This window comes from Falco cherrug, chromosome 5 (assembly GCF_023634085.1).
Source record: "Falco cherrug isolate bFalChe1 chromosome 5, bFalChe1.pri, whole genome shotgun sequence".
Classification (NCBI taxonomy): Eukaryota; Metazoa; Chordata; class Aves; order Falconiformes; family Falconidae; genus Falco; species Falco cherrug.
The window spans coordinates 77,846,472-77,858,231 of record NC_073701.1 but is presented as its reverse complement, the minus strand read 5'-3'; the positions used below and the strand labels follow the sequence as shown (position 1 = coordinate 77,858,231).

General features: G+C 45.9%; 1 protein-coding gene across 1 annotated transcript; it reads right to left on the bottom strand.

Moving 5' to 3' along the window:
- Positions 1-186: 186 nt before the first annotated feature.
- On the bottom strand, positions 187-10,018 carry LOC114014567 (butyrophilin subfamily 2 member A1-like). The gene is made up of 12 exons (XM_055711986.1): positions 9,674-10,018; positions 9,332-9,491; positions 7,565-7,912; positions 6,056-6,340; positions 5,465-5,563; positions 5,046-5,072; positions 3,834-3,919; positions 2,811-2,832; positions 2,096-2,122; positions 1,810-1,830; positions 1,602-1,628; positions 187-1,146 (listed from the first exon to the last, which is right to left on the bottom strand). The coding sequence occupies exons 2-12, from the start codon at positions 9,408-9,410 to the stop codon at positions 602-604; spliced, it is 1,566 nt and encodes a 521-aa protein (XP_055567961.1). The 5' UTR covers positions 9,411-9,491; positions 9,674-10,018; the 3' UTR covers positions 187-601.
- Positions 10,019-11,760: the final 1,742 nt, after the last annotated feature.

Sequence of the window (11,760 nt, the reverse complement as noted above, 5' to 3'; positions counted from 1 at the left end):
AGTTTCCTGCTTCCAGTTCCTCCCAGTTTCCCCCCAGTGAGGAGGAGGGAGGGTCAACCCCTCGCAGCCTCGCAGGGAAACAAGGCACCCTCAGTGCCCTGCTGGAACACGTGCCCTCTCCTTTAACTCTTCCTGCCCTAAACGTCCCAATGAGCTGCAGGGTCACGATGATAAAAGACGCCGCTCTTTTCCTTTCAAAAGACGTTTTATTCCACTGCTGGATACGGCAGCGGCAGGACGGGGCTCGCCCGGCGCTGGCGGAGGTGCTCAGCCCGACGTCGGCGGAGCGCTGGGTACCACGTGCGTTGCCGGCAGAGGGAAAGGCACGACATCCCCTAAAGTGCCGTTATCCCGGAGCAACCGAACGCGCCGGTGTCCTGGTCAGGCTTCCACGAGCTCTGCTGGGACTGGGATCCTGCCTGGCGGTGGCTGAATCCGAGTCCGGTCTCCTTTCAGCCGGTTGGTTTTTCCTTTCCCAGTTCGTTCCCCCTGTTGCAGCCTCTGGCGTCGCCTCCTTCCGCTGTACATCACCGACGTCTCGGATCTGCCGTTCCCCTTCCTCTTCCCAGGGCAGGGTCTCTCCCTCAGCCCGTGGGTGTCTTTAAAGCAGCTTCAGCGGGGGAGGGGTGGAGACCGGGAGGATGCGCGGTGTGTCCGTCCCTTCCCGTCGGGACAGGAACGGGTAGAACCGTCCCGCGCGTCCCTTCCCGAGCCGCAGGGGCGCTGGCACCATGACGGCCGTCTGCTCCACGTCGTAGAAGTTCACCTGCCCTCCCTCCAGGTCCAGGAGCACCCCGACCACCGCAGCCCCCCGCTGCAGCCTCTCGCTGCCGCTGCCTCCGCCGCTGGAGTAAACCTGCCCCCGGGAGCTGTGCAGCGCCCAGCAGCCCTCCCCCTCCCCGCAGGGCGCCCCCTCCTCCCCCTGCCCCCCCGCGTCCCCCAGCACCCCCAGCACCCAGTCCTGCCCATCGCCCACCGCCACCTCCCAGTAGTGCTTCCCGGCTGCAAACCCTTCCTTCCCCACCAGCACGGGGACTGTGGAGCCGGCGCAGGTGCCGGCGGGGTCCGACGCTTCGCTCTCCGCGCCCGGGGCCGCCGGCACCCGCAGCTCCAGGACTCGGCCGTCGGGATCCGGCCTCACGGGAACTGGAGGGCAACGGGAGGATGGGCCGGTGAGCTGGTGGGCGCGGGGCTACGGGTGAAGTGTTCCCGGCTGGGAGCTGTCCTGGCGTGACTCCAGCAGGAATTCCTGCGTTCCCCGCAGCCGCCGATGGCCCGAGGGGCACCGCGGTGCTCGCGGCCACGTCCCCTGCGGGGCGCGCGTCCTCCCCGCCCTCCACAGGGCATCTCCTTCCCTTCCCCATCCGTCGCCCCGTCCCCTCCAGCACTGTCCCCGCATCCCACCCCGGGCGGTGACGCATCCCAGCAGCCCCTTCCCTCCCTCTTCCCATCATCCCGGACCCTTTTCCCATCAGCCAAGCCCGGGATATTGCTGTGACCCCAGCGCAGCTGGTACATCCCCCACGCCGCGGCGTTGCCACCTGGGGGTGGCTTGGACATTTGGCCGGGGAATTTTCACCCCCCTCCTCCCACCCGCTTACCTGCGTGGCTCCGGGCTTCCCAAAATCCTACGGGAAGGAAAATGGACATCACTGCATGATGTTTTATGGGGTGGTATAGATACTTCACAGATGGGGAAGGCTCCTGATGTGCCATTGCTGTCATCGCTGTGATTCTGTGTCACTTTTCACCTCTTCCTCCACCGATACTAGTGTTCTCCACAACCACTATTTGTTTTTAACCACTTACCCAGCTCCGCTTTCAGTTGACCTGAAAGGAGAAGACATTCCAGTCAGTAACATTGGCTTTTCCTTTGTTTTTTATTCCCATTTTTCAAAATAGGACAATCCCCAATCTTGGAAAAGGAGACAGGTCGTCCGTCCGTCGTCGTCCCCCCCCCCCCCCCGAGGTTGGTATTTCACTGTACAACGTGGCTCCAAATCCACGGATAACCCATCAGACTAACCTGAAGATTTGTCTTACTACTTCTACACTCGATAAGAACATCAGATTGACATAAAACGGGTTTTCTTACCAAAGCGTTTCTTGAGGTTGGACTTTGCTGGAAAAGGAACAGCACAAATGAGTGATGCAAAAACACAAGGAGTAAATATCATCAACCTCTTTGCTGCGTAATCACCTGTACTAACATCTCTGAAAACTCATTTGAAATCAAAGTCAGCTAATTGATCAGACTAGCTTATTTTTACTGGCACTGGACAGCATCCTCAATGAATATTTTGAAGAAAAAAAGATTTTACCTGCTCGCCTTTTGGTTTTTTCTCCATCTGAAAATTCAGCAGAGAGGATAAAAGAAATGAAATTAACGGAGTCTTGGTTGGATCTAAACCGCAAGTCGGACGTTACTTGGTGGACTTTCCTGCTGCCTTCCATAAAGCCTTAAACCCGTGTTGCTTTTGTTGGAAACATGTAATTCCAACACTTTCTGTCACCTAGTTGGACAGCTGAGCATGCACACAAACATTCTGCAATATTTAAAGTTTTTATTTCTGGGACAGGGGATGGGAAATAAATCTCAGATTATGCCCGGAGTTTTTTGCATGGAAAAGGATTTGGTTCAGCTGAACTTTGTGTTTCATTTTAAATGCTTAACGATACTCACAGTGCCACCAAACCCCATAATCATACCTGAATACCAAAGAAACCAACCCAGAAAAAAACCCAAAGTGGACGTAACTCTAGCATAGAGCCAATTAAATGCAATGAACAACAAAAGCATCTTACCTAACAATGACCGCAGTCGATGTTTTTCTGGAAAAGACAGTGCAGAGGTATCAGTGTGAGCTTTCAGAGTAGATGAATGCACTCAAGAACTGCAATACACAAACCCCAATATCCAGCAAGCGCAGCCTTGGGTTATGCTGTCAACTCCTTCAAGTTGTCATCAGTCAAATCACATGTCAATCAAATTTAATCCATGGAACCAAACATAACCCAACGATTCAACCCACGGATGTATCACACTATTTCTATTATATTCATTATATAATACTATTTCATTATATTCAGGTAGCTCCTTAAGTTATGGTTTAAAAACTCATGAAGCAGGGTGGGAACAAGACTCGTAGGTCTTGCTGGTAGAGGTCTTACAAAGCCTGTTTAGGTCGTGCCTTGACTGACCATGTTTGAGAGGGATGTAGGCATCGCGTGCGTTTCAGATGCCCTGGACTACCCCAAGCACCATGTAGGTGTCTCTCTGAAAGGTCTCTGGTCTCCTATAGAAGCTCCTTTAGGTCCAATTTCAGATACGATCAAAGCTCAATGAGGTGTCTGCTGCCTTCCAGTTAGGAGGTCAGTCGGATGACCAAGGGCATTGCAGACGCTCCAAGGCACCTGGATGTATGTAAGTGGATTGAGCTGTAGGCGCCCCGGCTCCGTGAAGTTCACAGGGTTTACAGGGCCGCTCAGCTGGCTAAAGGTAAGCCTGAATAACCCTGAGAAAGGCAGATGAGTGGTCACCAGGAAAAGAAGGAGTACTGGAAGCCTCCTAAGAGCTTTCCACCCAACAGCAAGGATTTGGGTTGAGTTTTTGAAAAGCTCGCTGCTTTTTGAATTTATTTCTTTTTAATTTTGAAAATTAACTGCTATGTTAATTCCTTGTATCTTTACATGGTGAAGATCTTCAGTCTTCACTAGAGAACAGACCACATGTGGGATACGATGCGTGGTTGTCACTGGTTCCTTAATAGTGAGGAGGACTGCCACCCCTGCAATTAGCGTATTGCTAATCAACACTCAGTGTTTTCCCTGACTTTATGTCTTCGAGCTCTCTGAACATCGTAGCATCGTTTCAAATGCAAAGGACATTTACCTTCTTCCAATTCCATCTTCGCTTTTACTGAAAAACAAAGAAAATTAATGTTAATTATTAATAATAAAAATAATAAAAAATAAGCGTTAATTATTCTTTTAAACTCCCCTCATCAGACAACACTGTATTGACAAGCAGAATTAAGCGGGGTTAAAACTTTTAACTAATTTAACCTAACACAATCCCCAAGCTTCTTGCTAGCCCCAAAATGTATTTTTTAAACCAAGACATGCCTCTCTAATGGAGTTCATAAAAAAAATGAGGCCGAATTCTGAGATACCCAGTACTGAGTCTTGTCCCAACCATAGCTTGGACGGAGGTTGAGAGACCGGGAATAAATCCCTAAGGACACGGGTACCCTCAGCTGTCAAACCTGCCCAGGAAACAGAACCAGATGTGCCTCAGAGATTAAAATTATTCACCCAGCTTATTCGGCTATGCTGTGGCGACGGCAGGGGTCAACAAGGACTCTCCCAAACCATGAGCTGGTGTCATCTAGGTGACAACACGAGCCAAGGACCACGGCCAACAGGTGGTTTGGCTGTGAATATTCCATCCTGGTGAGCAGGGAAGTGCAGCACAAGCCACCTGAGCTATGCCCTACCCCCACCCCACAGCGGCAGGGACAATGCTGGGACGGCTGGTCCGTTTTCTTTTCAAGTACAGACCAGAGGTGGTGAGTACCAAACAGATTCATGAGTATCTGGAGAGTAAGTTGCTTTTAGAGTCTTGAGTTTGGGATGGAGCTTTGAATTACTCTTGACTGTTTGGTTGGTTCGTTTAGTTCTTCCTCTTCTACAGAATCTGGGGAATGTTTCTGATGGGTTAATTAACTCTTGAGTAATTACAAACAAAGCTTGAATGCGTATGACTAGGTGGTTTATGTCAGTCAATGTATAGTAATGGCTAGAGCATCACAAAGGAAGGGAACGCACTCTTTGTAAAGCACAAATGAAAAAAACTTACTACGTTTACAGTATTGTGTATACAGGAACTTATTAAATTGTTATAAATGATTACTTATTACAAAAATAAAATTAGGAACTACAAAACATCAGGATGCCACTAGAACTGCTCATTAGTCCTGTAATTTAATATAAACATAATAAACCCTTCCAACTTACAAATTGTCATCATCTTCCTCATTACTTACCTGATTGATCTGTTTTCTTGTGCTTACCTGGTTCAAAAGAAAGAGGGGAAAAAAACCACCTTTTTGCATGTTTTTGGAGAGTAATAGGCAGAAATCACGTCTGATTCATCAAGGCTCTAATTTTATGGACAAACCTCTGGAATTATCTTCCAAGGGAACGACACGCGTAGTTTGTTCCTCATTTCTGAGGTAAGGAGGTGCAATTTGCATTCCTCCATGCCCAGACCATGTATTTTCCCACACACACCCTTCTTTTTTTTTTTGTTCCATTTCCTGTATTTGGTCATTAAACAATCCCCGATGGTTTTGCTCATGAGATTTTATTTACAGTCATGGGTTGCAGTATGAACCCCTGTGCTATTTCTATATGTTGACCAAGATAACATACGTAGAAGTGGATATGTAAAAGAAATACTTACTTCTCAGCTTAAAAAATACAGTGGAAATCAGGACCATGTTGAGGCATAAAATGACCAGGAAGATAATCAGCCATTTCGAAATGGAGGGGAAGAAAATACCTGTACAAATGACCAAAAGAAGTTATATTCTATTAACGATTAAAACATAAACCAGTTATAACTTAGGATGCAGGCAACGCATTTGAGGAGCTGGTGAATTTATGTTTTATCCTGTTTCTGGATAATGAAAGTTTTCGACCGTTGTTAAGGAAATATGTCATTTTTGCACGTGCATACGGTGTGTCCTTAATCCATTTTACTTGAGCCCCAAGAAGCTGATTGTTTTGAATTTGAAGACGGGAACACAGTCTTGATGCTACCTGACTCCCCCCCTTTTTTTTTTAAGAGGAAAAATTGATTTACTGGGTGTTGGCAAAGGCTGTGTAGTCAACAGGAAATAAAGGTGGAAGACGACTGCAGCCCTCATGAGCTTCTTCCAATGCTGACGGTGGGAGTACATCCTCAGATCAGCTCATGCCACAAAAATCGGACCCATGCCTTTTAGATGACGTGTCCTTTTTATCTGACAAGCAGATAACAGGGCTCACCCACCTGAGATCAGGACTCGGGACTCACTCGTTGTGTTTAGTAGATCGTTGACCACCCTACAGGAGACTTCCATGTCAGAGCCTGGCTTTAGGGTCATGGAAGTTACAACGTTGTACAGCCCTGCAGACGTCGTTGTTGTCTTTGTGGTCGATAGTTCCTCCCGGATCTGTCCTTGGCCATCCAGCCAAACCACCTTGGGTTTAGGAAACCATCCAGCCACACAGCAGGTGAGGCCAATGCCCTGCTTCACATGACTCCTCAGGAGAATGGAAGGCACACCACCTGTAGCTAAGAAAAAGCACACGTATTCTCCATTTCAACCAGTATTGAGAGTGGGAAATGGGTTTATCTTGAAGTCAACACTTCTTTGGTCTATCCATATTGGTATGGAAGAACACTGAAGGACTTTTCTGAATTTAAACTGAGACTGGAGCCCTGAAGTTTCTTAACGGCCAGCAAGCCTACCAGATGGAGAAGAAGGAACAATTTAAAGGAGATGACAGCAAACAGACCCAGCTGGGGATGGCTATTCTGGAATGCAGTTGCCAGTGGAATTTCCCAGAAATTTGTAAAAAAAGAAAAAAAAAATAATCTCCATATATTTAGGATGATCAATGGATTACAGGAAGCCTGTGAAGAGCTGGTGTAACCCATCCAAGAAAACAGAATGTGTTAGTGTCTCAGGATAACCGGGTAAAACTGTCACTGACATGGCACAAATTTGGTTTACAGCTTAAAAAAAATACTGTTTATACTCAGGATCTCAGCAGGCTAAATTAGAACGTGCCTTAGATGCTACACCTTTGCTCCATCTGGAGTTGTAAAGCTAAGAAGACATCTTCAGAAGAATCTGGCCACAACACCAGATGCCACAATAAATATCTCATGGAAATTGGTCCCCGAGTAGCAGAAAAACGGAGGAGGAACACACGTCCACTTCCAAGCCAACCACATTAACCAAAGCCACCCATGAAGATGGTATCTATGAAGGGGCTGCAACAGAAGGAGGAACGGCAGAACAAATACGATACTGCTTTGTCCTCTAGCAAGCAACGAGGTAGGTGGTGAAGGTATTGGAATGACATCAACTGATCATGGTGACCATGGAGAAACTGGACGATCAGCTCGGTGATGTAAATTTTGCAAAGTTGTCAATGATGCAAAATACATTGATGTAAACATAAATTTGACTTTACATCAACCAGCTGGGTTTCCTGAACCTTCTGACTGGACTTTCATGGAGTACGAAGAGAGACGCTACTCCCAGGTCGCATAGGGATGCAGGTGTTAGGGTACCTAAATCCAGGTATCTCCAACTAGAACAAAAACTTACCTCAAATATTGGCTAGAGCGATTAATTCAGAGAAAACCGACCCAAATCACACATCCCCTCCATGAGGACAGCTTATATGTTCAATGATATTAAATTTTACGGTCATTCCCTCGGTCGGTGGTGGATGTAGACATTTCTGTTCAGCTCCGTTTTTGAATAAAACGAGGATTGCCACTGACCTGCCACTTGCAGTTCGACGAACACATCGTGGTACGTGTCATTGAAGGAGACCTCGCAGGTGTACAATCCTTTGTCAGAGCTCCTGACATCCCTCAAGCGCAGAGACATGTTGCCAGCTCTAAATTCCCTGGGGAAGAATTCGGCTCTGCCTTGGTAGCTCTCATCTGGCTTCTCCTTTTCATTCTTCCCGTCGTATCTGCTCACGGTTCTTTTTTGAGCCCGTTCGTGAAATATCCACCGGACAAAGAACGCTTCGGGAATGTTATTGGCTACACGGCAGGGCAGAACGACCACTCTTCCAATGACTCCAATGACGGAACTATTAGGAGGAGAGCTAATAAATTGACCTGTAAAGATAAAATGGCAGATTACTCAGGTGAGTAACGTTCGCGTTCCGTGAGGCTCGTGGAGCTTATCCTTCAGCCCTTGGAATGCTAAATGACGCAATTTTGGGAGGCCATTGAGGTGATGGCTATGGAGAAATCATGGGAAAGGGATGAACAACGAGAAGCCTGTAAAAGGTTGGATACAGGACGCAGGACCCACCTAACAAAAAATTAAAGGTGGGATTCAACAGCCAAAATGTTGGTACCTGGTATCAGTTGAAATGTCATAGGGTGGGCAAGATGTCCCTACGGTGGGGGTAGATGCGGTGTACACCCTCAGGTGACTATACTGACGTTGGATGTGTAGATTTCAGATTTCTAAAGATACCTGAGATGAACCCCACCCACAATGTAGATCTTTGTAAAGGAAAAAACAGGACATTTTATAACACCATTCTCATTTCCATTCCAAGGAGGATACCGGAATAAAAGCTCTTGGAATTAACAAAATCAACAGCAAACAACAGAGATTTGCAAAGAAGTCCTATCACAGCAACTTGGCTATTCTACAGCAAGTTAAAAATCTACTGGGAGACACTGTGGAAATATTTACTATTAAATATAATGTCACTTCATATGTTGTACAGGATTGCATCTGGTCAAGCCCCAGGGGCTCCCGTCCGCGCTGACCTTCCTCCACATCTGTAGGATTCGCATCCAGAACTGGGCACCTAAAACCACACGTCTTCCTAATCATAAAGAGGATTAAAAGTAAAACTTCCACCTTTGAATAAACGAGAGGGAGTCTTGCCACTGACCTGCCACTTCCAGTTCAACCATTGACTTGACTACGCTCCTACTACCACCAGTGGAGATGCAGTTGATGCCCATCCTACAGTAGGCAGCGAGTCTGTTCGTTGGGTAGAGTTCCTTGGAATGCCCTGAGGTTCCCTACGCACAGGATTGGCACACATGGTAGGTGTGTTCTACTTTGGAAGACCAAGAAGACCCTACAGGGTCTAAAACGCTAGTAGGTGCCAATGCATGAGCAGCTGAATCTTATCCTAGATGCTGAGCTTGTATGTCGACGCCTCTTCTAGGAAGCCCAACGTAGGCAGCTAAATCTGCAAGCCAAATTCAAAACCTTGGGTGCAATTCGTTTGCTCCACCGAGGTGTCTAGTGCTGAGCTTCCCAACTGGCCTCCATTCACCAGTCTAGAAGGTTCTACGTCTCCTGCAGCCCTGCCAGATCACTCAGCCCACGTGGATGCCTTGGGTACCTTAACACCTACCAGACTTCACAAGGGCTTTAATTTGGTGGTTTAGGCCGTCAAACAGAAGAAAGCTGCCTACTCGTTATTTCCAACTTCTACATTTCTGTGAACCTGGGCAGAAATAAGCGGTTTTATTAAAATCTATTCCAAATGGAGATATTTTTACCTGTAATCAAGCGTGATCCGTGTTGGAAAGTCAGCATGTGAATGGCTGTCAGCCACCAGAAGGGGGAACCCATCAACATCCAGGCTTCCTAATCATCCACAGGACCAAGAGCCCAGCTTCCCGGTGAAAGTCCAGCAGGATTCCTTCCGTTTTTTCACGCCTCCAACACCAATGAACAAACGTGATCGCGGAGAGAAAATAACAGGGAGAAAAATAAGAAGGAACTTGCAAAGAGGGTTGCAGGACAGCTTTTCTTTCCTCATTTCCTTGTCAAATTGAACTATATAAATGGTGAGGGGAAAAAAAAAAAAAAAAGATATTCTTTTCCTTCTCTGTATTTACCTTTAACTTCCAGAAACTCTTTATTATGGTCACCGGCACTTTTTTCCTTTCAATGAGAAGTTTAAAGCATTACGTCTTGTCTTTTGATATTAGTAGATTTTTGTTCCCTCTTTTTGTTTTTTCCCCTCCTTGTGTACAGTAAAAAAACCGATAAACAACCTTAAGGATAAATTCCCGGGAACGATGTTGCCATGCTGATCGCTCTGTTGACTTCCACGCCAAGATTTTAAAGAGAAACATGTGATTTAACAAACATGACTCCCTCCAACTCCCTCTCAAGATATTTGCCTTCAACTCCCTGCTGAACAAACCCTTACTTGCAGCATACTCACAGCAGATACGTAATATCTTTACATTTGTATACATATTATATAGATATAATATAGTCAGACTGACTAGTGAGCCAAAAGGGCACAATGCAGCTTGATTATTGATAGAACAGCCCCTGATTTCCTCGGATTTTCCCTGTTTTTTCCCAAATTTACAATCACAGATAACATCAGGTGCTGTCAGAGCTATTCCCACCAGCAAAGGGCAATAACGTGTCTGCAGCAGGTAGGTTCATCCCTATTAGCGCGACGGATTAAATCCCTACCTATTAATTCAAGTACATGCGATGGGTTCCCTTCATGGATTTAGCAAAAATATGTAATTTCTTACCTGAAGAGTAAGAAGAACCTTAAGACTTCTCCATGGGATATGGTTGTGGTCAACCTTTGTCCTCATATCTTTATTACCACCGAAACTTGTGATCGCGGTTTCCACATCCAATAGGGCCAGGGAGGACTGGGCAGGAGGACTGGGGAAAAGGTGGTGCCAAGATTCACATTTCAAGACCAAAAAAGAACTTCTTGCTTCCCAATCCATCGCTACTTCTAGCTGGAGAAAGGCAGGGATGTTCCTCCTCCTACCTGAAGACTTCCAAGGGTGTCACCAACAACTTAGCAGGGGACTTCTCCTCTATTGCATGCCCAAGCGTTTCCCTCTCCAAATATCCCTGGATCTTGGAAGCCCTGGGATTCTTTTCCCGTGTTGTTCTTTTTACATCCTGTTGAAGAGCAGAAAAAAAAAATCAGAAAACTTTCTTCTCCTTTTTATCCTTCAGGTTTTCTGACTCCCGGCCGTCCTGCCAACATTTAGCGCTCTCAGAAGACTCTCCATAGCCAGGTTCTTGGAAAAGGGATGTCCTGGAGCATTCACACGTGGTGGTGTGAAAATATAGATTGTTTGGTTGTGTTTTTTTAATTTGTTTTGGGGGTCTGGAATTTTTTTTTGGGGGGGTTCTTTTTATCTTTAAAAGATGATATAATATAATAAATATAATAAGAAAAGAAAAGTAGAGAAAGGAAAATAAAAGTAGAGAAAAGAAAATAAAAGATAAATAAAATAAAAGAAAAGAAAAGAAAAGAAAAGAAAGAAAAGAAAAGAAAAGAAAAGAAAAGAAAAGAAAAGAAAAGAAAAGAAAAGAAAAGAAAAAAAAAGAAAAAAGAAGAAAAGAAAAGAAAAGAAAAGAAAAGAAAAGAAAGAAAAGAAAAGAAAAGAAAAGAAAAGAAAAGAAAAGAAAAGAAAAGAAAAGAAAAGAAAAGAAAAGAAAAGAAAAAAGAAAAGACTATAAAATAACCTCCTAGGAACCTCCACTGGGACACTGGATACAAGGAGTATCTCCATCACCCAAGGAGTTTTGCTCAACACTCAGTTGGACCTACTCTCCAACACCCTCCAAGATAATTAAAGAAAAATATATTTTTTTCCTCTTTTCAACACCTGGTACTGGCGCGTTGGCATTAAATCCCACAGCCATGTAGCAAAGGTGACTCTTGGAGGAGCATGAGGTTTGCAAGATGGTCTTGCCAGAGACTAAGACTGAAGGAAGGACGGAGAAGATGCTTGAAAATGAACGTGCGGGACGATGGAGCCTACGATGGCATCGAGAACGCGAGGTGTGAGGTTTTCTCATGCAAATCTTGGTGTTCCCCAGACGGAGTCACCTTTGACGAGGTGAATTCCAGGGGTCCATCTTGCAGCCTCATCGGTGATGACCTTGTCTGGAAAATGGGCAGAAGGAAAGCATGGATTAACTTTCTTAG